General features: G+C 42.0%; 1 protein-coding gene across 3 annotated transcripts in view; it reads right to left on the bottom strand.

Annotated features, from left to right (window-relative positions):
• Window positions 1–682: 682 nt before the first annotated feature.
• Window positions 683–26,114, bottom strand: part of GCN2 (protein kinase family protein) — a 444,532-nt gene continuing 419,100 nt past the window's right edge. For all 3 annotated transcript variants that reach the window (XM_089405809.1, XM_089405808.1, XM_089405810.1), the window contains 4 exons: window positions 2,025–2,098; window positions 1,795–1,903; window positions 1,572–1,694; window positions 683–1,474 (listed from right to left, as the gene is read on the bottom strand). In XM_089405809.1, the coding sequence (XP_089261935.1) occupies window positions 1,352–1,474; window positions 1,572–1,694; window positions 1,795–1,903; window positions 2,025–2,098 (429 nt within the window). In that variant the 3' untranslated portion in view covers window positions 683–1,351. The remainder of the gene's footprint in view (window positions 1,475–1,571; window positions 1,695–1,794; window positions 1,904–2,024; window positions 2,099–26,114) is intronic.

Genomic DNA, 26,114 nt, shown 5'->3' with positions numbered 1-26,114 from the left:
GAAAAGCCATGGTATTGTAACAAACCCTATTTACAGATTAAGAATCTCCATGATAAAGTGGAACTAAATCTCTATGATTAAGAATCTTATATATGTTTAGCTTGTATATTAATTCATTTAATAATAATAATAAAATTATAATTGAGTTAATTTTTAGGATTCTTAAAAATTTAGCAGTACTTATAAACAGATACCAGATACCGATCAAAATTTACTAAATATTTAAGTTAATTTATATGCCCGTACTAATTATATAACTAAGATATTGAAAATGCCAACTAATTCTTGGGACAACGATGTTCTTGACTTTGGCAGGCTAGAGGCTACGTTAGTTACATCAGAAGGAATGTTCTCTAACCAGCGTCTTGTTTAGGTTGGTGTGGGTACATCGTCTCCGAGAATATCTGTGTTGAAACAAAGTAACGGAGTATAACGTAATCCCCTAATTCTCAAACATAAAGCAATGTGTATCACCTCAAAAACTCCAGGGCTAGCTAAAGTTTAATTTTTCCAAGCACCGATGTCAAATCCACAATAACGATTTAGAGTGAATGTCCAAAGAAACACTTAAAATCCCTCCGCTTTTACGCAAAGGCTATGTACAGACAATATGACATAGACATTTGTCCATGTACACTTGGTAAAACAAGTAATTTTTAATTCCCTGTAGTTGAAAACTTGAAACTTCAACCTCTATCAATCATTTTGGCATTTCCACTGTTATTTTCTGAAACTCAGGTAACATGATGCATATAACACATATCATTTGTATCTTACAATATCAAGCTTGTTCATATGATCAAGAAATATGTAGGCCCTCAAGTTTATGTGTAGAAATATATCCTAATCAATGTAAAACTGCACAATGGCAAGGAAATAGTCACTTAACAGAGTAAAATATAATGGATGACGGCATAATGCAATCGAGCATATTACCATACAGAACCAGGCAATTTGAACCTCTAGTCATTGCAGGCTGCGGCTCTGAGATACAAAATTTCTTTCGTTCATGAGGTTCTTATGATACAGGCATGTCTAGGGTCACTTACGTAACTCTCCAAATCAACAAATATACCACAACTAAAACTGAAATATATTACAGGATGTGCCCAAAGTCGGATGAAAGATTCCAAGCCTCGCGACTACGTCGATATAAAAAGTTTCTCTGCTTTTGCCTATTATCTCTATATACAATTTATTTCTGCACGTCTGTTTGCAGGAATGGTCGAATAACATATTCTCCATTGGAAACTTTGAATCTGTGTTGTGCTTCGGGGCTTCTAATTTGAATATGAATGAGCCTGTCATTGTGGAAAACCAGAACAACAAGAGTACCTTTTTGGAAAAATCATTAGCTCCAGATTCTTAACAGGGAAGACTTCTTTCTAAAAGGTGTCGATATTTGCTCACTGAAAAATTTGACCAATCCTTCTTTTGGAATTTCAGTTTCCCATTTCAACTCAATCTGGCGTACCTGTATTATACATTGTAAGAAAATGGCAAATTTTATTTGACAGTCTTCCACTATAGAAAATAATAATGTATAAAAAAAACTTTCTATAGTTGATTACCTTGATAGAACCTGTATGAGATAGACCGGATTCAGTTAGTATGGCAAGCCATTTGATCCCATGCTCATGAGCATACTCATATTGCTCTGTAAGACTAGGTGCTGGTGTGCAAACGAATTCAGCCTTATGAAAGAAAATGGAACAGAGTTCAATGTTTTGTCAGGCAAGTAACAAAATGCACGCTTGAGAAATGAAATACGAAGGGTAACAAAAGCCTACACACTTTGATATTTGCAGCCCACAAATCTGCAACAACTTCCATCCGTTCTTTCAGTAGGCCACCACCACCTCTTGAGCAAACAAGAACACTGGTGCCAGTTTCGCTCCTACAGCTGAAGCAAAATGAATTCATGTCATCAATACTCTAGTTTAGTAGGAGTGTGGCATCGAAGATGAAATCCATGTATGAAACAAATTAGATTATCAAAGAAACCAAGAGGTAAGGATATCGACCTCTCTGCCGATGTTAGATGTATAATCTTCTCGAGGGCAACACTGAGACCAACAGCACCAGGAGAGCTTGAAATCTGGATAGGCCAAAAAATGCAAAAGATTAAACCGATATCAAAGAAAAGCTGGAGATAAATAGATGGTGGAAATAACTCTCTTAACTACCAACAATCTTAGAATGAGGGTGTCTGTATAGCACTTGAAAGGGGGAAACACGTGCAGGTTGGGCAATTTAAAAATCAGGAGAAGGGGAGATGAAACATATATGGATCTATATGCGACCCTAAGTATCCATACGGATCTATACACAATGTTTTTAATTGAAAACATATGCACGTGTGTTTGTACAACCTGCTACCCACCATTTTGTGGGAGATATCTCTAGGAGAGTTTTTTTTTTTCCAAGATGGTCCTTAGCCGGCAGCCAGCAGCCCCTTGTAGCCACTAGCTAGTTCATTGTGTCATTTCTCTGCTACTTGAACCAACCACGTGGTCCTTTGCTGATCGTATCTTTGAAGGTGGGTGTAACACCCTGCGGTTGGCGAGTCAACCGGGCGCACCCTCTCACCATGCGAAGTAGCCAAAACATGCGAAGGAGCGACCAAGGGCGCAGCATTATGTTATGCGGACGAGTTGGGCATTCCGAGTTTATATGGGCGAGTTGGGTAACTCGCACCATGAAGCCGACCGTGGACGAAGGCAAACGGAGGGCGAGTTGGTGGGTGGTCCTGCGCCATGGGCGGGCCGACCACACAAAGGCGATACAATGTTTGCATAGATGCGGCGGTTGGAGATGGATGGAGGGTTGGCCGAGGGCATGACCTCCACACGAAGACATTGTAAATATGTGCGATGGAGTTGCCATTTGGAGCATCGATCATTCGTTCTTCAATCATTGAACAAGAGGTGCGAGGGAGGTGATAAGCCGCAGCGAAGGCACAGGCTATGCGCCCGCTAGCCGGGTAGGTTATACATAGTCTTGGCACGAGATTTGAACAGTTGAATGTGCAGGTGGTGGGCGTGTGAGGGCACCTGCCCGCCGAAGTCTTGAATGAGTTTTGGGTTGTATCTCGAGTGAGGGTCGTGCACGGGTGCGCCCGCCCGCCTTGACAAAGGAAACTTGTGTATGTTGTATGTTGATCGGTTGGAGGGTGAGACCACCGTGCGGGTGTGCACGGGTGGGCGCCGGACTTGGTTGTAACGTTGATGGAACCTAGCTCCCGGTCATTGTGAATTTTCTCATACTTATGTAATAAAAGATTGTTGTTCATATGAATGTGTTCTCCTACTGTTCTATACTGTTGATGTTTTAATGTTAATGGATTCCGCACATTAATATTATGTTATTCATGAATGAAGATGAATGTTAAGGCGTAGTTCGTAAAGTAAGATAACAATGGGACATGTTAATTACTTAAGCGGTGCCGCACCCGGTCAATTTAACGAAAAAAGAATTGAGGGCGTGACAAGTGGTACAAAGCAGGTTCACAGGTAGTGAAGCCGGTGTATGATGACGGAAACAGAGAACAGACATGTATGCAGGGAAAAGTTATGGAGAAATCATGGATTAACAGTCTCGGTTTCGTGGACTTGATGGTTCATGGCAAGACCATTCAAGCTCTGGTGGACACAGGGGCCACTCATAACTTCATGACGACACAGTTAGCAAAAGAGGTTGGTTCATGGCAAGACCATTCAAGCTCTGGTGGACACAGGGGCCACTCATAACTTCATAACTCCATCGAATGTGGAAGTCAAGGCGGTGAACTTTAGAGCTAAAGTGGCGGGTTTGGCACACGAAGTGCCTGTGTAGATAAAAGACTGGAAGGGTCAGTTGGACTTCACAGTGATGGAGATGAATGACTTCGATATGATATTGGGGCAAGATTTCTTGAAGGGCAACAAGGCAATTGTTGTCCCCTTCTGTGATGAGGTGGTGCTGGTTGGACAGTCACAAACTTGGACTTTGCCCACTCATAGGCAAAGGCGGGAAGTCAAGGTGCAACATATTTCTACACTAAGTTTGGAGAAGGCTATGAAGAGTTAGATATGGAGACATATGCGGTGATGTTCAAGGGAGTCGAGGGTGATGGAGTGGGGACGCATGTTGTAGCCGAGATTTCTGAGGTATTGACCAAATATGCAGATTTGATGCCTGATGAGCTACCAAAGAAACTTCCACCAAGGCATGCAGTGGACCATAGCATTGAGCTTGAGCCAGGAAAGCAACCCCCGACTAAAGCACCTTATCGGTTGTCAGGACCTGAGTTGGAGGAATTGAAACGACAGTTAAAGGAGTTAGCTGATGCAGGTTTCATCAGACCTTCAAGGTCCCCCTATGGAGCTTCGGTATTGTTCCAGCGGAAGAAGGATTCGAATGAGCTACGGATGTGCTGTGATTACCGTGCATTGAACAAGCAGACGATAAGGAACATGTATCCTTCTGCTGATTGTTTTGACAAGCTTGCGAAAGCCCGAGTGTTTTTCAAGCTGGACTTGAGGCATGGATATTATCAGGCGCGGATACCTGAAGGAGACGAGAAGAAGACCGCGATAGTAACAAGGTATGGTAGCTTTGAGTTCCTTGTTATGCCATTCGGGTTGTGCAATACTCCTGCTACGTTTTGCACTTTAATGAATGATGTTCTACGACCATACTTGGCTTCGTTCGTAGTAGTATACTTGGACAATATAGTGGTGTACAGTGACAACATGGAGGATCATAAGAAGCACTTGGCGATGGTGTTCGAGGCACTGAAGGAAAATCAATTGTACTTGAAGAAGTCTAAGTGTGTGTTCGCTGAGACCGAGATTCCGTTCCTTGGGCATATAGTTGGTCAAGGGTACATACGGATGGAGCCGAGCAGAGTAAAGGCAACCAAGGACTGGATTGAACCAAAGAATGTCCATGAGATGAGGGTGTGTTTGGGCATGACCAACTACCAACGGGAGTTTGTAGAGGGGTACTCCAAGGTAACGTCATCACTGACAAACCTACTGAAGAAAGACAAGAGATGGAGTTGGACAGATAAATGTCAAGAGGCATTTGATGACTTGAAGAAGAGGATGGTTACAGCACCAATACTGAAGTTGCCTGACTTCGAGAGACTGTTTGAAGTGCACACAGATGCTTCAGATTTTGCCATAGGAGGGGTTCTTATGCAAGATGGGCATCTGGTGGCGTACGAGAGCCAGAAGTTGCAGGATAGAGAACGGAGGTATTCGGTCCATGAAAAGGAGATGACTGCAATCATTCACTGTCTTCATGTGTGGAGGCATTACCTAATTGGGAAGCCGTTTGTTGTCAAGACTGACAACGTTGCAGCAAGTTACTTTGCATCACAACCGAAGCTTTCTGCGAAGCAAGCTCGTTGGCAAAATTCGACATGATTATCGAGTATAGACCGGGAAGGCACAATGCGATACAAGATGCCCTTCGCAAGAAGGGACAACTTGCAGCATTGGAAGGAGAAGATCGGGTAGAAAGGAGTAGGAGTCGAATTCAGATGTCAGAAGAGATGCAGAATAAGCTCAAGGAAAGAATTGAAACCGATACTTTGGCACAGAATATAGTGAAGCAGATAGAGGAGGGGAAGACACGAAAGTTATTTCTCCGAGATGGATTCTTGTTCTTTGGAAACCAACTCTATGTTCCAAAGTCATCTGGAATCAGGAGACACCTTTTGAAGGAGTGCCACTAATCACCGTGGGCTGGGCACCCAGGGTAGCGTCGTTCTTTGGCATTGTTGGAAAGAGGATTCTTTTGGGAGAAGATGCAGGAGGATGTAGAGGTGTATGTACATACGTGCATCATTTGTCAGCAGGACAAATCAGATACTCAGAGGCAAGGAGGTCTGTTGCAGCCTTTACCGATTCCTGAGAGACCATGGATGAGTGTCTCGATGGACTTCATTTCTTATTTGCCACAGGTTCAGGGGTATAATGGGATAATGGTCGTGGTTGATCGTTTTTCCAAGTATGTTGTCTTTGTTCCTTGTGGAGCCGAGCGGACTGCGGAATTGTTCTTTAAGAACATGGTGAAGTATTGGGGGATACCATTAAGCATCGTGTCAAATAGAGATCCGCGATTTACAGGTAGATTTTGGACCACATTGTTCAAGTTAGTCGAGACAGAGTTGTTGATGAGTTCGAGTTACCATCCGCAGATAGATGGACAGACTGAGAGGATCAATGCATTGCTGGAGGATTACTTGAGGCATTATGTGATGGCTAATCGGAAGAATTGGCCTGACCTCTTGGATATTGCTCAGTTCAGTTACAATATTCAAAAGAGTTTTGCGACGGGGTATAGTCCATTTGAGTTGGTGAATGGACAGATGCCAATCACACTGCATACCGTAGTGACAGGAGGTTTTTTTAGAAGTCCTCATGCGAAGAAGTTCATGAAGGCTTGGGATGAGACCTTGGAGCTGGCATGGTTGTGCTTGCACGAAGCTGCAAGGAGAATGAAGAAATGGGCTGATAGAGGAAGACGAGATGTACACTTCAGTGTGGGAGATATGGTGTTTCTCAGGATTACCAGGGAGCAGTTTCAGCCACCTAAGGGGACTGTGAGCAAACTAACATGGAAGTATGAGGGACCATTCTGAGTGAAGAAGAGAGTGGGGGAAGTTGCTTATGAGCTGGAGCTTCCACACCATATGCACATGAAGCATCCGGTTTTTCACATGAGTCAGTTGAAGAGATGTAGACTTGATGCTGATCATCCAGAGAGAGCTGAACTACCGAGAGGACCAGCCGGGATTGTGGACAAGCCAGATTTGGAGTTGGAGAAGATTTTGAGCTTCAGAACTACAAGGATTGGTTGCCACATGAAACGGGAATTTCTTGTCAGATGGAAGAATGCACTGGAGGAGGAAAGTTGGGAAACAGAGGACTCACTTTGGAGATGGAAGAAGAAGATTGAGAAGTATGATAGGAAGCTACTGAGGAGATCGGGATTGTCGAGGGTGACAACGATTTCGAGTGGGGGAGGATGTAACGCCCTGCGGTTGGCAAGTCAACCGGGCGCGCCCTCTCACCGTGCGAAGTAGCCAAAATGTGCGAAGGAGCGACCAAGGGTGCGGAATTATGTTATGTGGACGAGTTGGGCGTTTTGAGTTTATATGGGCGAGTTGGGTAACTCGCACCATGAAGTCGACCGTGGATGAAGGCAAACGGAGGGCGAGTTGGTGGGCGGTCTCGCGCCATGGGTGGGCCGACCACACAAAGGTGATACAATGTTTGCATAGACGCGGCGGTTGGAGATGGATGGAGGGTCGGCCGAGGGCGCGACCTCCACACGAAGACATCGTATATATGTGCGATGGAGTTGCCATTTGGAGCATCGATCATTTGGTCTTCAATCATCGAACAAGAGGTGCGAGGGAGGTGATAAAGCCGCAGCGAAGGTGCAGGCTATGCGCCCGCTAGCCAGGCAGGTTATACACGGTCTTGGCACGAGGTTTGAACGGTTGAAGGTGCGGGTGGTGGGCGTGTGAGGGCGCCCGCCCGCCGAAGTCTTGAACGAGTTTTGGGTTGTATCTCGGGTGAGGGTCGTGCATGGGCGCGCTCGCCCGCCTTGACAAAGGAAACTCGTGTATGTTGTATGTTGATCGATTGGAGGGTGAGACCACCATGCGGGTGTGCACAGGTGGGTAACAGACTCGGTTGTAATGCCGGTGGAGCCTAGCTCCTGGTCATTGTAAACTTTCTCATACTTATATAATAAAAGATTTTTGTTCATATGAATGTGTTCTCCTGCTGTTCTATATTGTTGATGTTATAATGTTAATGGATTCCGCACATTAATATTATGTTATTCATGAATGAAGATGAATGTTAAGGCGTAGTTCATAAAGTAAGATAACAATGGAACATGTTAATTACTTAGGCGGTGCCGCACTCGGCCAATTTAACGAAAAAAGAATTGGGGGCGTGACAGTGGGCCTCCCAAACGTAAAGGTATACCTTGTCATTCGGTAATTGAGTATTGCAGTTTGCTTATCATGGACATTTCTGCTCATGGCTTAATGGGAGGATTCAGCGGAAAGAATGAATTAGGTCTGTGCTCTTTTCCTGTAGACCCCTTTTGGATATTAGCCTTAGATTCTAGTCCTGTGGGATCTCTTTTACTGACCATTTGGCTTTAGGGATGGTATTTCACCGAAAACCCCGATTTTGGTTGCATGGTCCCGCTCCCTTATTCTTTTATATTGCCCCCTTCCCACTCATTATTGTTGATTTTGGGGTAGCATTGGATGTGCTTTAGCTCCAAAATTTTGTGGAGGGGCTAGAATACATGAGATCTCCAAGACTCAGAAATCATTTGGAGAAATTCCACTTGGATTGTGAGTTACTAAATTAATTAATATTTTTAATGGGGTTCCTAAGTCTAAACTTAGGAAAATAAAAATATTAATGAGTATTAATAAAAATATGGGTGAGAAGCTTCTAAGAGACGAGGATCAAGTCTGTTTTAATCTTAGCCGTTGATTAGGGACTTAATCTCAACTGTTGATTCATCAACAAGAAATGTATAAGAGGAGGCTTGAGGGTCAATTGGAGATACACCAAGTTGATCAGTCAGTTCGATTCTTCTGGGGCATGGTTTGCTGAGAAAGTCGAATAGGTGATCTGAGTTGCAATAGAGGGGCACAGATAGTTGGTGTTGGAGGATCTTCTTCGGGACCCCAAATACTCGACAAAAAGAGGTAGAGATCAATGTTGCACTAATCTTTATCGGGATAATATCGGCGCAAGGGAAAAATCGTAATAATCGGGAAAAAATCATTTGGTACAAAAATATTCATTTTTTTCAAATTTTTTAATATCTAAACTATCTACAACATAAAATAAATACATTGACACATAAATATAATAAAAGAACTAATATATAAGATGTTTAATATTATTTCTAGTGCTAAAATCACACATAACAGTGAATCATGTCTTGAATAATAAGTCCTGACTCCCGAGTCCCAACTCAACCTCAAAATATCAACAAAAAATATAATAATGTGTCGCATGTCATGAGTCATAATATCATATACAATGAAATGAACCAAATAACTAAAGTCTAATATTACTGATTACCTTTGCCCCTCTAGAAGTAGATGTCGGTGGAGTTGGCAGGCCGCAGTAGACTATGGAGTCTGTTGTGCTCTAGAAGCTGAAGAACTAGGAGCTACAGGAGATAGACCACGTCCTCTATTTGTGACAAGGGTAGCTTGGGTCAACTCCTCCTCCTCAATAAATAAATAATTTTTTTTTTGCCCCACAATTTTTTCCCACGATTTTTAGCCAAAACATCGTGATTTTTTTGAAAAAAATGGGCAAAAAGATTTTTATCCGAGTACTAAGTGCAGTTTTATCTTTTTGTTGAAAATATCGCAGATTATATGATAATATCATTATTTTAACAACATTGGTAGAGATACACAGAAGGAAGCGTAGACCAAGGGAGGTTGACGCTGGGTCAGGAGGGCCCATGCATTGCTTGATGCAGGGGAAGAGCTGCCCTCCTACAAAAGTTCGAATTCAATTTGGGAGCAGTAGGATCAGCCAAGAAGGCTGACATTAGAGCTCCAGGAGGCAGAGGAGGCAGTGTAGAGCTGACGCACTGTCCCAGAGTGCTCCACGCAACTACTGCGAAGTCGCAGCATAGTTGTTGTCGGGGATAGTCAGTCCAATTGTCGGATCAGAGGGATTTTGCCGAGTGAAGTGAGGTAATCTCACTTAGGTTTCTGCCAATATATTTTTATCTCTGTAACTAGATAGTTGAAAGGGCATCCAAAGTTGTATTCAGAACTACTACTTAATAGCAAAAAACCCTCCGAGTTGCTGCACCAATTTTCCCGCATTGGGTTTTTTTGGGGACGTTTGTCCAAAAATAACAGTGTCACTTGTGTGTTTGTCTCATGTCTATTTCAGTTTATGATTTGTATTTCAGTGTAGTCTGTAATAGTGTTTTTCATCAGTGTTTACATAATTTAAATAACTTGTTCAATGTAAAAACATGTAGGAGATGATAAACCAGTCATTGCAGTAGGATTTCTGATGTGTAGATTCAGAATTTTTCACAATTATTACCCCATTCATAATTTCTCTCACTTGGGTCCACATAGGTTTGGATCACCCCTTCCCTTTGCCCACACCTTAGATCAAGTCTAAAATGATGCCCTGGAGGCTGATGCAGCTAAAAAGAAAGACAAAAGCATATTTCCCCACATCCGACAAGAAAATGTACCACAAAGTGCAAAAGATGGCAAGGACAAACACATTTAGCGCGTGGGAAAAATCCAATACATGAGTTCTACCCCATCATCATTGCCATCACCCTGGTTCCTACAAGTTCTATGAGACTCTTTCATCATATAGGAACCCATGATTGTCCCAACCCCTGGTGGGCAATGAACCGCCCTACCTTAAAAAGGGGGTATTCACTGCTATATCTTATACATGATGCTCTTACCCCTTGAGCCCCAAGCAGTTAATCAAATAAAATCATAAAAAGGCAGAAGGCATATAAAGAAGGGTGGAAAAATCAAGGTCGGGACACCTCATGTACCATGATTGCTCCCTCTTATATATTATAAACCCTAGTGTGGGCTTCACTTTTATTAGCTACCCTTGTACCCCAGCATGTGGCCTAGGGCTTCCCTTTCTCATCCCTACTTCATTCACCTATTTGTCACATGCCACCACTTTTGAAGGATGTACCTTTGTTAAAATTGGCAACTAGGGCCAACTTCCACCTTTAGGACAACTCATATGATGGAGATGATTATTGCATTGGATTCTTCTCTTCGAGAAGTACAATTTTGATATAAAGATCATCTCATTCTGACAAGCAGAAATGGAATTTTGAGTTTATACTTTCTCATGAACAAATTGTCAAGGTCGCCTCAATCAAATGTAGGCTCATGAAGCCCAATGGATGTGTCTCCTCACCCTCAACGAATTGTATAAATAGGAGTGACCCTTCTCTCATTTGGACATCACTCATCTCATCACATCATCTTCTCTCTCCTCTCTTGATTGGTTCGTACAACTTGGAGGCTCTCTTCTTTGCATGTGTGGAAGGAAAGTAGATTTCTGGACTGATTTTCAAGGCCAAAAATTTCAAGACTAGGGCATGCGTTGACCAACAATGTTTGACCAACATTGACTTCTATTTTGGGGGCAGAATTTCGATTTCTGCAGGCCGCATTCTTTGGCATGGATTTCGAGGTGATTGGGGATTGTTTGATCGAGTTGAGTGTTGTGTTGACTTTCTGGTTTGACCGTAGATTTATAGCAAACCTTTGACTGGGTTGATCGAGCTTGTTTTGGGTTGACTTTGACCCTCTTTGGAGGCCGCATTCTTCTGTTGTTGACTGAGCTGATTAGAGAAAGTTTTGGGGCATCTTTGACCATTGTAAACTTTCTGGTTAGGGCTGCATTGACCACTGATTTGACAAATTTATTTTGGGCATGTATTTCTGATATTTGTACTCTCTCTATATTTGAACTATTGAAGAATAATAAGAAGAATTGATCAAAGGGTTTCCCCACATTGGGGTTTGTCCCAGGCATCCACCACATCTTGTGTCCTCTTGTCTTGACTTGTTTTCTGCACATGTTGTTATGTTCTATCTGCATTTACTATCAATGTGTACAAGTTAATGTGATTGCTATTGAAGATAATTGGAAATTGTCATTGGGTTGACAAGAAACATTGAAGTAAATTGTGCTAAAACATAGAACATAACATTGTTATCTAAAATTAACATGGTATCAAAGCTCAGGTGAAGACAAAGCCCAAGCAAGAGTGAAGCAAAGCAATCACTAAGGGAAGCTATTGAAAAAGGACTTGGATCGAGTCCCAAGGACAACTACATCTTTCTTCAAATCCGAGGACAAGCTTAAGGAAAAATCCGACTATCATGCATGGAAGATGACTTTGGATTTGACATTAGAAGAAAATGATGTCAAAGATGACTTTGGATTTGACATTAGAAGGAAATGCTGCCATGGACTATGTCAAAGGAAGAATAACAAAGCCTCCTTCAAATGCATCTGCTGTTGCACAAACCAAGTATAAGAAAGGTGAGGTTAAAGCTAAGAAGATTATTGTTGATTCTGTTGATTTGGAGTAGCATCAGATGTGCTCCAGCCATGAAAATTGGTGGAGAGGCTAAAGCACATGAGATCTCCAAAACCTAGAAATTGTTTTGGAAAAGTCCATCCAGATGAAGAGTTATTAAAATAATTAATATTTTTAATGAGTTCCTAAGTCTAAACTTAAGAAAATAAAAATATTAATGGGTATTAATAAAGATAAGGATGAGAAGCTTTCAAAAGATAAGGATCAAGTCTATTTTAATCTTAGTCATTGATTAGGGACTTAATCTTAGTCGTTGATTCATCAACAGGAAAAGTATAAAAGGGGACTTGAGGGTCAGTTGGAGATACACTGAGGGAGACCAGTCAGTTCGATTTTTGGAGCAGGATTTGCTGAGAAATTCGAACTAGAGGTCTGGATTGCAGCAAGAGGTATCAAGTACGGAACAGAGAGTCAGGGACAGTACAAGAAGATTAGTGCAAAGATAAGAGAGGCAGACGCAGAGCCTCTTAGGCAAATGCAGAGGCAACAGGACTGCGTAGTCATTGGAGGCCCTGCATGGGTGACGCAGAGAGGCCCAGTGTTGACGTAGAGAGGCAGAAGTTGACGCAGAGGTTTTGGGAGCTGCACAGAGGCCAGCAAGTCTGACGCTGAGTCTGAAAGAGGTGCTGGAGAATTTATCTCTATTCGGTAAGCCAGTTTGGCACCTAGTTGTACTCGAGAATAGTTGATTAATAAAATCTTCCTTTACTACACCGGTTTTCGCACATTGGGTTCTTTCGAGGACAATTGTCCAAAATATCTGTGTTGATGTGTTTGATTCTTGTACATGTATTTGTTCTTGTATTATGGTGTGATATTTGCAACATAATTTATTTTAATGTTTACTGAAGGGTTTTCGTAAATAACTTATTGGAAAATAAGTAGGTAAAATAAATGAGTTGTTGCAGTGATATAATTTTCACATGGTATCAGAGCAAGTAATCAAAGATAGGAAGGGAAAATCAACTATGGGTCGAGACCATGATACAGAGGCATCTATGTCAGGAGACTCAAACAAATTTTCAAAAAATTGCACAAGAGACAGTGATTTAGATTTCTCTATGTTGGCTTCCAGATTGGAAGAAGAAATTGCTTGTGACTAGCTCTGCATCATCAGAGGTATGGTATATAGACAGTGGAGCCTCCTGGCATATGATGGGAATTCAAGAATGTTTCTCAGATTATCAGGAGGAAAGGATGAATTTTCAGATCACCATGGGGAATAAGGCAAAGTGTACCCCAGTAGGGAAGGATACCATAGTTTTTCATACAGAAACGGGAGAGCAGTTTTGTGCTACCAATATGCTGTATGTACCAAGACTAGGGATGAACTTACTTTCGTATCACAACTTCAAGGCAAAGGCTATGATGTTTTATTCATCAAGGAGAAAGTATATGTCAAACACCAGAGCTGGAAAATGAAAGTGCAGATCCGGATCAAAAGTAACAGGTTGTACAGATTACAACTAGAATCACCAATGGCATTGATAAGCAGTCATGAAGACAAGGATTTGAATGAACTATGGCACAGAAAAATGGAACATTTGCACCATGGGGCTCTGAGAATTCTCAAAAAAACTATAAAAGGACTTCCGGATCTTAGTATAGAACGAGATGATGTATGCAGACGATGTGGTCTGGGAACGTATGCCAAAGCACATTTTCTACAATTAAAAAAGGGCCAAAAGTGTACTAGGATTGATACACTCAGATATCTGCGGACCTATATCCACTAAAGCTCTTAGCGGTATCGAATACTTTGTCACCTTCATTGATGACCACTGAAGGAAAACTTGGATTTATTTTCTGAAAACCAAGGACAAGGTTTTCTGTCGATTCAAAGAGTTCAAGACTCTGGTGGAGAATCTGACTGGGAAGAAAATAAAAGTTTTGCGCTCAGATAATGGTGGAGAGTATGTCAATAAGGACTTCACTGATTTTTGCACTAAGGAGGACATCAGAAGAAAGTGGACAACTCCGTACAATCCAGAGCAGAATGGAGTAGCAGAAAGAAAGAACATGACTATCGTTTAAGCAGCTAGGGCCATGATGTATGATCAAGATATGCCCAAGTTCATATGTTCAAAGGCATGCAACACGGTAGTCTATGTTCAGAATAGAACTCCTCATCGCGTATTGGGCAAGATTACTCCAAAGAAAGTCTTCACAGGGAAGACACCTGAAGTCAGTCATTTCAGGATATTTGGGAGCTTAGTATATTGCCGCATACCCAAGGAAAAGAGGAAGAAGTTGGATCAAACTATAGAGAAAGGATATCTAGTGGGATATAGCGAGAACGCTAAGCAATACAGAATCTATCTTCCAGGGAGCAGGAAGGTAGTAGTTCGACGAGATGTGAAGTTCATGGAGGACAGGGCCCTCAGAAAATCTCGAGAAATACCTTTCGAGGAGCAGCCAAAAGATGAGTCGTTGGTCAAACCACTTCAACCAACAGAAGTAAAGAATTGTTCCTCGGATCAGGAAGAATCACAGGAGGAGGAGCTGCTAACAGAAGCACCTACTAGTAGAGGATAAACGAGCAGGGAAATTCGTCAGATTCTGCGAGATGCAAAGGATTTCATCAGTGCACCAAGAAACAATAAAAGGGAGCGAAAACAACCAGATAGATATCAAGCATTAGTAGCTCAAGATGGGGAGCCTGCTAGTTTTCAGGAGGTTGCTCAACATCAGGTTTGGGTGGATGCGATGGTAGAGGAATACAACTCCATAATGGTGAATGATGTTTGGGAGGTAGTGCCGAGGCGTAAAGATAGATCGGTGGTAGTTTCGAGATGGATCTACAAGATTAAATACGCTACAGACGACACTATGGAAAAATACAAAGCCAGGTTTGTGGCTAAGGGGTATGCTCAGAAGGAAGGAATTGACTATGAAGAGACCTTCGCCCCAGTAGCCAAGTATACATCTATTAGAACCGTGATATCTCTTGCAGCACAGATGGGATGGGAGATTAAGAGATGGATGTCAAAACGACTTTCTTGAACGGGGTGATAAAAGAGGAGGTATACATTGAACAAGTAGAAGGCTTTGAGACACATGAGAAGAAGTCTCATGTATGCAGATAGAAGAAAACCTTGTATGGGCTGAAACAAGCACCTAGAGCATGTATGGTCGAATTGATAGCTACTTGCAAAAGATGGGATTTGTCAAGAGTGACATAGATCCAAATCTCTACTATCTGGTTGTAGAGAATGAGCCTCTAATCCTGAGTATTATATGTGGATGATCTCTTCCTGACGAGATCATCCAAGCTCATTGGGGGCTGCAAGAAGAATCTAGCCACAGAATTTGACATGAAGGATTTGGGACAAATGCATTATTTCCTGGGGTTGGAAGTTTGGCAACAAAAGGGGGAGAACTTCCTTGGGCAAGGGAGATATGCTACAAAATTTTTGAAGAGATTCAGGATGCAGGATTGTACACCCGTCGCTACTCCAATGATCACGAACTGCAATAAAATTGATGCATCAGAAGACAAGGATGTTGATCCCACCTTATACAGGCAACTCATAGGGTCTGTGATGTATCTGGTCAATACCAGGCCAGACAATTGTTACACTGTCAACACCCTCAGTCAGTTCATGGTGGAACCAAAGAGGGTGCATTGAGCAGCAACCAAACATGTTCTCAGATATATAGGGAACAGTCGATTATGGACTCTTGTACACTAGGAGCAAGGATATCATATTGAGGGGATTTACTGATGCAGACTGGGCTGGAAGTTCAGTGGATCGGAAAAGTACCTCTGGGTACTATTTCAACATTGGATCGGGAATGACCTCCTGGTGCAGTAGGAAACAAAAATTCGTAGCTCTAAGTTCAACTGAAGCAGAATATATAGCTGCAAGCACAACGTCATGCAAAGCCATATGGCTTAGAAAATTGCTTGTGAACTTATTCAAAAGAAAGCTGGAGGCGACCAGGATCATATGTGATAATCAAAGTTGCATCAAGCTCTCTGAGAATCCAGTATTTCACGATCAGTAAAAGCATATTGATATTCGGTGTCACTTTGTCAGAGACTGTGTTCAACGAGGAGCTGTACAGTTGAGCTACACTCCTCCAGGAGAATAGGTGGCAGACATCCTTACCAAGGCCCTTGGAAGAACCAAGTTTGATTATTTCAGGGAGAAGATGGGGATGATAAAGAATCCATTTCAGTAGCAGAAATGGGTATGATGTTGTAGTGTAGTAGCACGTTGCAGCATGATGAGAAGGGGTTGTAGTGCAGATGCAATGTTGGGAAGGAGGACCAACAACAGCACGGATGCAGAGGGAGTTGCAGTGTTGGGAAGAAGGACCAACCACAAAACAAATGCAGAGGGAGCTGCCATACAGATGTAGTAGTGGCAGTGGTAGAGCCATGGGCAACAATATTGGATGCAACAGTGAAGAAGATGTTGGGTGGGGAGGCCTAGCATCAGCACAATACCGGTGTTGTATAATTGGAGTGATGCGCAGTGTGGAGTATTACTTGAGCACATTCCTCGCTAAGAGGGAGTGTTGATTTGGGGTAGCATCAGATGTGCTCTAGCCATGAAAATTGGTAGAGAGGCTAAAGCACATGAGATCTCCAAAACTCAAAAATCATTTTCGAAAAATCCATCCAGATGAAGAGTTATTAAATAATTAATATTTTTAATGAGTTCCTAAGTCTAAACTTAGGAAAATAAAAATATTAATGGATATTAATAAAGATAAGGATGAGAAGCTTCCAAAAGATAAGGAGCAAGTCTATTTTAATCTTAGCCGTTGATTAGGGACTTAATCTCGGCCATTGATTCATCAACAGGAAAAGTATAAAAGGGGACTTGAGTGTCAGTTGGAGATATACTAAGGGAGACCAGTCAGTTCGGTTAGTTCGATTTCTGGAGTGGGGTTTGCTGACAAATGCGAACTAGAGGTTTGGATTGACACAAGAGGTAGCGAGTACGGAACAAAGAGTCAGGAACAATACTAGAAGATCAGCGCATAGATTAGAGAGGCAGACACAGAGCCTCTCAAGCAGACGCAGAGGCAACAGGACTGCGCAGTCACTGGAGGGCCTGCGTGGGTGACGTAGATAGGCCCAGTGTTGACGCAGAGAGGCAAAAGCTGACGCAGAGGGTCTGGGAGCTGCGTAGAGGCCAGCAAGTTTGATGTTGAGTCTGAAAGAGGTGCTGGAGAATTTATCTCTGTTGGGTAAGCCAATTTGGCACCCAGTTGTACTCAAGAATAGATGATTAATAAAAGCCTCCTCAGATACACCGGTTTTCCCGCATTGGGTTTTCCGGGGACAATTGCCCAAAATATTTGTGTTGATGTGTTTGATTCTTGTGCATGTATTTGTTTCTGTATTATGGTGTGATATCTGCATCAGAATTTATTTTAATGTTTATTTAAGGGTTTTCGTAAATAACTTATTGGAAAATAAGTAGGTAAAATAAATCATTTGTTTCAGTGATAGAATTTTCACAGATTCCATTCATAAGCCTTTGGTTACCTATATTTCTGATTTGGAAACATCTAAGGAGATGTATGAAAAGTTGGTTGGGATGTTCAAAGTAAACAATGCAAATCAAATTCTCTTTCTCAAGAACAAGTTGAAAGACATCAAGATGGATAGAGGAGAATCCATCCAATCCTACTTGACGAGGATTACTGAGATCAAGAATGATCTCTTATCTTTTGGAGAAGTCACTGGTGACCGAGAGCTCTCCCTTATTGCACTTGGGGGCCTTACAAGAGATTGGGATGTGCTCAACACTAACATTCTCAACAATGATAGGATTCTAGGATTTGATGAACTATTGGCTAAATCCACTCAAGAAGAAATAAGGATCACAAAAAGAGACAAGCCCTCAAATGGAAACAATCCTACTGCCTTCTCTGCTCACTCTAAGAAAAGGAACAATTCTGGTCCTGTTAGTTTTTGGCAACATTGGAAGTGCTCTAGCCTTGAAAATTGGTGGAGAGGCTAAGGCACATGAGTTCTAAAGAACCCAGAAACAATTTGGTGAAATTCCACCTGGATTGTATTTTATTAAAATAATTAATATTTTTAATGGGGTTCCTAAGTCTAAACTTAGCAAAATTAAAATATTAATGGGTATTAATCAAAATATGGGTGAAAATGATCTAGAAGGCGGATTAAATCATGTTTTAATCTTAGCCGTTGATTAGAGACTTAATCTCGGTTGTTGAAGTCTCAACGAGAAAAGTATAAGATGGATGCTTGGGGTTTATTTCGAAACACACACGGAGAAAACGAATTGATCAAGAATTCGATTTCTAGGGTAGGGTTTGCTAAGGATTTCAAATTATGTGATCATTCTGTAGCAGAGGGGCAATGAGAATCCGGGAGAAGGACTTTACGAAGAATACAGACAGAGAGACGGAGAGAGCCAGCTGAGCAAAAAAGTTGCGTGTCACGCAGAAGCCGAACTACCAGGAACAACCGGAACTGTCGGGAACTGCTGAACAGCCGGGAAAGCTGACGCAGAGGGAAGAAGCTGGAACTGTCGGGAACAACTGGAACTATTGGGAACTGTCAGAACAACTAAGAAAGTTGACGCAAAGGGCAAAAGCTGGAACTGTCGGAATATCTGGGAAAGCTGACGCAAAGCGCAGAAGCCAGAACTGCCGAGAATAACTGGAACTGCCGGAACAACTAGGAAAGCTGGCACAGAGTGCAGAAGAGGTGACACAAAAATAGCCAGGGTTAGCCAGTCTTGTGCCGGATCAGCGAGAATTTTGCCGAGTGAAGTGAGGTAAAACTCACTCAAATTTTCCGCTAGTATTTTCTCTATAAAGGATTGCTAGATGAACATCCTAGATTCGTATTCAAATATTTCTCCTGCATAATAATAAATCCTAAGAACTACTGCACCGGTTTTCCCGCATTGGGTTTTTCTGGGGACTATTGTGTCCAAAAATAAGTGTGTCCTATGTATCTTGTTCTTTGCTCTATTTTCTGTTTCATGAGATAAAATATTTAATTAGTGTAGGCTGCAAAAGTAATTTGCTTTAGTATTCAGAAGAATAACTTGATGAATATAATTTAAAAATCAAATAGGTGAAGTAGATTCAGATTTGTTGCAGTAGGGATTCCTTCAAGTGTAGGAATTTTCACATGGTATCAGAGTGTTGATTTTGAAACGGGAAGAGCAGATCCAGTGCTAAACAGTGAGGTCGGAACCTGCACTTGGCAATAGTTCAAATCCCCTTGGAGGGATTGCAGTCCTTGCCGAGAAGCTGATCCGAGGAAATCTCTCTCTAGGTGAGTCGACAAAGAGGTACGATTTTTGAATCATGAACTTTCAGAGGCAAAGGGAGTGATGTAGAGCCTCAGCACAATGCAAGAAGGGCGCAATTTCTATCAGGGCAGAAATCGGCTGGAAAAGAACGAAGACACATAGAAGGGGAACTGTCTCCTCAGAGAACTTTCCACCAGAAAGTTTGAAATTCTCACTCGCTGAGCAGTGCTAAGCAATGACTAGAGGAGTTAGTTCGACAGTTGGGTGAGATGGCATCACATGGGCTTAAAGATCAGGACAGGTTGGACGGAGCCTCCAACTATGTCATATGAAAGCCAAGAATCTTAGCCGTTCTAGAGGAATATGATCTTGAGGCCAACATCAAAAGTGTTGTAGTTGTTCCTGTTGACAACGATCAAAAGAAGAAGTACAAATCCGAGCAAGGGAAGGCAAAGAGGCTCATTTTCGATGGAGTTTGAGATCATGTGGTCCCACACTTGCAGGGAAAGGATACAACCCGAGAGATGTGGGAAGCCTTGTCGTCACTGTATGAAGGCTCTTCCGAACAATGGAAGATGTATTTAGAGCAGAAGTTGCAGCGAAATTTGATGTAGAAAGGAGAAGGGGTGAACCTCTATCTTCAGTGTCTTTAGGACACTAGAGACCAGCTTGCTGCAGTGGGGTCCACTCCTCAGCCAACCGCGATGGTGAGGATAGCCCTGAATGGAGTCTCAGATGAATGGCAAGTTTTTGTCCAAAGCATATTGGGTTGGGAAAAACTACCTTCATGGGAGGACATGTGGGCAACTCTTCAACAGGAGGAGTTAAGGAGGGACCTAGTGAAGGTTAACCTCAGTGGCAGCAGTGGGAGTGGCACAAAGATGAAGGAGGAGGATAATGCAGCTCTGACATCGAAGGGGAAAAAGAAGCTGAAGTGAAAGAAGGACATTTCGAAGGTGAAATGTTTCAGTTGTGGCAAGATGGGCCACTATGCATTCCAGTGTCCTTTGAAGAAAAAGGACAAAGATGAGAAACATGATCGTAAGGTTGCTTTGGCAAAGATTGACGAGGATGAGTTTGCCATGAGTGTTGATGCATCTCTAGGTAGGAGATGGGGCGATATTGAGCTGCAGTCGGGAGGACTACATGCGGGCAGATCCTGGAGGAGTCCACCTCTTGGATCACTTCCTGGCTACGGGAGCCCAAGATTCAGCAGTAGCGAGATGGACTTAGTGTCAGATGATGCAGTGGAGTGTTTAGAGGATAGATGCAGTAGCTGGGGACTAGAGACTGATCAACGCAGAGCAAGGTTGGCAGCAGTGCAGTTGGCACAGTGCAGGAGTCAGTAGCAGCACGGTACATTCAGAGGGTCAGAATCAACAACAGTCAAATTCCAACATTCATTGTATTATGTTGAACACAGTTATGTTCAACTAATTTTGGATGTTTTTCAGTTGCTTCTCTCAGCAACTGACTTGCAGTAGTGGCAGTGGCAGTGTCATGGGCAGTAGTACAGTAGCAGCAGTAGCACAGTATTGGTGGCAGCAAAAGTGCAGAAAGGAGGTGCTTCAGAAACAAAGCAGCATGTAGGTGGACATTGTTGCTAGAGCATTTTCCTCGCTAAGAGGGAGTGTTAGCTTTTGGCAACATCGGAAGTGCTCTAGCCTTGAAAATTAGTGGAGAGGCTAAGGCACATGAGTTCTAAAGAACCCAAAAACAGTTTGGTGAAATTCCACCCGGATTGTATTTTATTAAAATAGTTAATATTTTTAATGGGGTTCCTAAGTCTAAACTTAGCAAAATTAAAATATTAATGGGTCTTGATCAAAATATGGGTGAGAATGACCTAGAAGGCGGATCAAGTCATGTTTTAATCTTAGCTGTTGATTAGAGACTTAATCCTAGTTGTTGAAGTCTCAACGAGAAAAGTATAAGATGGAGGCTTGGTGTTCATTTCAAAACACACATAGAGAGAACAAATTGATCAAGAATTCGATTCCTAGGGCAGGGTTTGCTAAGGATTTCGAATTAAGTGATCATTCTGCAGCAAAGGGGCAATGAGAATCCGGGAGAAGGAATTTCCGGAGAATACAAACAGAGAGGTGGAGAGAGCCAGCAAAGCAAAAAAGTTGCCTATCACGCAGAAGCCGGAACTAGCAGGAACAACCGGATCTGTCGGAACAACCGAGAAAGCGGACGCAGACGGTAGAAGCCGGAATTGTCAGGAACAACTGGAACTGCCGGAATAGCCAAGAAAGTTGACGCAAAGGGAAGAAATTGGAACTGTCGGGAACAACTAGAATTGCCGGAACAACCGAAGGAAGCTGACGCAGAGGGCAGAAGCCAGAACTGCCAGAAACTGTTAGAAGAGCCGGGAAAGCTGACACAGAAGGCAGAAGAGGTGACACAAAAATAGCCAGGTTAGCCATTCTTGTGCCAAATCAGCCGAAATTCTGCCAGGTGAAGTGAGGTAAAACTCACTTAGATTTTCTGCCAATATTTTCTCTGTAAAGGATTGCTAGATGAGCATCCTAGATTTGTATCCAGATATTTCTCCTACATAATAATAAACCCTTAGAACTACTGCACCAATTTTCCCGCATTGGGTTTTCCTGGGGACTATTGTGTCCAAAAATAAGTGTCCTATGTATCTTGTTCTTTGCTCTGTTTTCTGTTTCATGAGATCAAATATTTAATTAGTGTAGGCTGCAGAAGTAATTTGCTTCAGTATTCAGAAGAATAACTTTATGAATGTAATTTAAAAATCAAGTAGGTGAAGTAGATTAAGATTTGTTGTAGTAGGGGTTCCTTCGAGTGTAGGAATTTTCACAAGTCCAAGGAATCAAGGACAAGGGTTCAAGTCGGGATTCAAAGAGGGAAGGAAAGGAAGATGCTTCAATTGTAATAGGTTTGGCCACTTTGCTAGAGAGTGTCCTCATAAGAAGGATACTCCAAGAGATGATGACAAGAATAACAACAACTTCAAGGGCAATGGAAATCAAAGGAACATTAGGTTCAACAACAAAGGAAAGAGGAATGCCCTTGCTGCTCGAAATGGAAATGGTCGTCCTCCCAAGAAGTTGAGAAAATCCAGGTATGAAGAAGTTAATGTTGTAAAGCAAAAAGAATTTTATCTTATTTCTGCCCTCTCCACCGACTCTCCTCTGGATACATTGGACCATTGGTTGATTGATAGTGGTGCCTCAAGGCACTTCAGTGGGTACAAAGAAGCTCTCTCAAACTTAGTTGAAAAGAAGACGAATATGGAGATTATACTTGGGGATAATGCCACTTATCCTGTGAAAGGAATTGGGACTGTTACTCTTCACTTAAATCAAGGTCAAACTCTTCATTTGCAAGAAGTGCTATATGTACCTGATCTGAAAAAGAACTTGGTTTCTATTTCTGCGATGGAAGACAAAGGTTTTAAGGTGACATTCATTGATGGGAAGGTTCGTGTTTGGCAAAGGAACCCAAGAGATGCATTCACTCTTGGATTCAGGGTTGAAGGTCTCTATCAGGTTGGAGGAAGTTCGTTGGGAGCAATGACTTGTGATATTTCTCTTCAATACGAATTATGGAACCAGAGATTTGCTCACCTTCAGTTCAAAGCCTTGCCTGATGTGAGGAAGATGGTCACAGGGATGCCTGAATTCAACTTAAATCATGAAGGTGTTTGTCAGGGATGTGAAGCTAGAAAACATACAAAGGGACCATTCCCCTCAAGTGAGACTCAAACCATTGATATTCTTCAATTGTTCCATTCTAATCTATCAGGTATGTTGCCTATGACATCTTTGGGTGGATATTTATATTATGCTATTTTTTTGGATGACTTCTCTCGCAAAACATGGATCTATTTCTTAAAGAAGAAGGATGAAGTATTCAAGTGGTTTCGCTCTTTCAAAGCTTTGGTCGAGAATCAAACAGGAAAGAAGATCAAAATATTGAAGATCGATAATGGGACCGAATATGAGTCAAACGAATTCAAAGACTATTGTAGAGAAGCTGGCATTAAGAGGGAGAGCACTACTGCATATACTCCTGAACAAAATGGTGTTGCCGAAAGGAAGAATCATACTATAATAGAAGCCACCTGTGCTATGCTTCCTGATCAAGGTCTTCCAAAGTTCTTATGGGGACAAGTTGCCACACTGCTGTGTATGTCCAAAACCGATGCCCACATCAAGCTTTGGACTTCAAAACACCCAAAGCAGTTTTCACCGATAAGAAACTGATGTTTCTCATTTTATAATTTTTGGTTGTTCTATATACTTTCATGTGCCAAAAGAGAAAAGAAAGAAACTAGATGCATTTGGGAAGAAAGGAACATTTGTGGGCTACAATGTAACTACAAAGGCATATAAAATCTATGTGCCCGGTCAAAGGGAAGAGGAATTAAGTCATGATGTCACTTTCGATGAAGATTCTGCTCTGATGGATCCCATTGATCCACCTCCTACTGAGCCCTCTAATTTAAGAAAAAGACCTTTGTGGCTCAAAGATACTCTTGAAGATGTTGAGAAACATATTGCACCGAGGGGGACATTTTTTGAAAGCAAGAAGTCGAATAGGTACCAAGGGTACTTAGCTTCCATGAGTACCATTGTACAAACTGAGCCTTGTACATTCGAAGAAGCCGTGAAGCAACAAGGTTGGAAGGATCTGATGGACGAGGAATATGAGTTGATCATTAAGAATGATGTCTGGGATGTGGTTCCTAGACCCAAGGACAAATCCGTGGTCACTTCGAAATTGCTCTACAAGATCAAACATGGAGTTGATGGGAGTGCTGAGAAATTCAAGGCTAGATTTGTAGCTTGAGGCTTCTCTCAAAAGGAAGGAGGAGACTACGATGAGATATTTGCACCAGTTGCCCGATATACCACCATCCGTTCGATTATAGCCCTTGCTGCCTCGCAAGGATGGAACCTTCATTAGATGGATGTCAAAACTGCCTTCTTGCATGGTTTACTTAAGGAGGAAGTATATGTGGAACAACCCAAGGGGTTTGAGGTTCAAGATCATGAGACACATGTATGCAGGTTGAGGAAAGCCCTCTATGGGTTGAAGCAAGCCCCTAGGGCTTAGTATGAGAGGATCGATAGGTATCCTATGAAGCTAGGCTTTACAAGAAGTGATGATGACCCGAACCTATAATTCAAGGTTGAAAAGGAGAAACCTCTCATTTTGGTCCTTTATGTGGTTGATCTCTTTCTAACAGGTGATGACCCTCTCATTCATCAATGCAAGAGGGAGTTGGCTTCTGAGTTCGAGATGAAGGACCTAAGACTGATGCATTACTTCCTAGGGTTGGAGGTCTGGCAAAAGCCAGGTGAGAATTTTCTTTCTCAAGGAAAATACATTGTGAAGCTACTTGAGATGTGTGGGATGGTGGACTACAAGTCCGTGACTACTCCGATGGAACTCAACTTTAAGATGCTATGTGGAAATGTTGTTGGGCCCGAATTGGCGAACCCTACTAAGTATCGTCAACTTGTGGGGGGCTTGATGTTTTTGGTCAACTCCCATCTTGACATATGCTTCGCAGTCTGGTTGAGGAAGCTCTTCAGTGAACTATTTGAGCACGTGCTAGATACCACTGTGATCCTCCATGACAACCAGAGTGGGATTCGTCTATCAAAGAATCCTGTGTTCCACGACTGCTCCAAGCACATTGAATAGAAGATGCTCTTATACTGTATATCTTGTCAAATCCTGGTAGTCATTGACCACACTGCCCAATACTATCCAAACTGATCACTGCACGAAGTTGCTCATCAAAGCTTCACTGCTAATGCTACCAAGTCAACTAACCACTGCACAAGATGACCACTGTACAACTTGTTATCACAGATCACTGCTCAACTGCACATGAATAGATGAGCATTCACGAGCTCACAAACTGGCTACCAACTGTCTGTTCATGCACCGCACTGCTCACGAATGAATAAGAATCAAAGCTCATATGCAGGAAACCATATCACTGACCCAAAATTCTTGTACTGTTGCAAATACTACACTAAAGCATCTGATAATGCCATATTCCAAGATGCCTCGGATCATCCCTATGACTTGCTTGCAACGCTCTCAAGTTTTTCCCAGAGAGATCTACCAGCATATGTGTAAACAATACTGCTTAGATGGTCAAGCCCTGCTATCCATCTTCATGTCAACTAGTTGTACAACAAGATGATATTGTCCATCAAGGACCTTCTATCCTGTAAGGTGACGATTATGTTACCAATACAGTACACTTTTAGTTTTAGGTCATTACCATATGACATCTAGAAATAAATGCCTAGGTTATCATAGTCATAGGTTTATGTCAAGTCAGGTCACTAAAGTCAAAGTGTCAACTTCATTATGTCATGTTCTAGGTGTCAAGGTGTCATAATAGTCAATCAAGCAATTCAATTCACTGCTGAGGAATCCCTTACTCATTAACTAAAGTCACTATCAAGTTAGAGTACTATAGTTCTTATAAGAGTCATTTATCACTATCATATAGTGTCACATGTCAAAGGTCATCTGTTTGTCAATTTAAGGTCAAGATGTCAACTCAATTAGCATGTCTAGGTTTCAATATGTCAAGTCATTACTACTGCTGTCATAGGTATTACTGACATCAAGCATGTCAAGTCTATAAGACTATCATATGTTAAATCATCACAGTCAAATATGTCGTCA

This window comes from Pinus tabuliformis, chromosome 2_2 (assembly GCF_031772625.1).
Source record: "Pinus tabuliformis cultivar Carrire ecotype Pingquan chromosome 2_2, CPIR1, whole genome shotgun sequence".
Taxonomy (NCBI): domain Eukaryota; kingdom Viridiplantae; phylum Streptophyta; class Pinopsida; order Pinales; family Pinaceae; genus Pinus; species Pinus tabuliformis.
This window is presented reverse-complemented; position numbering and strand designations above follow the sequence as displayed.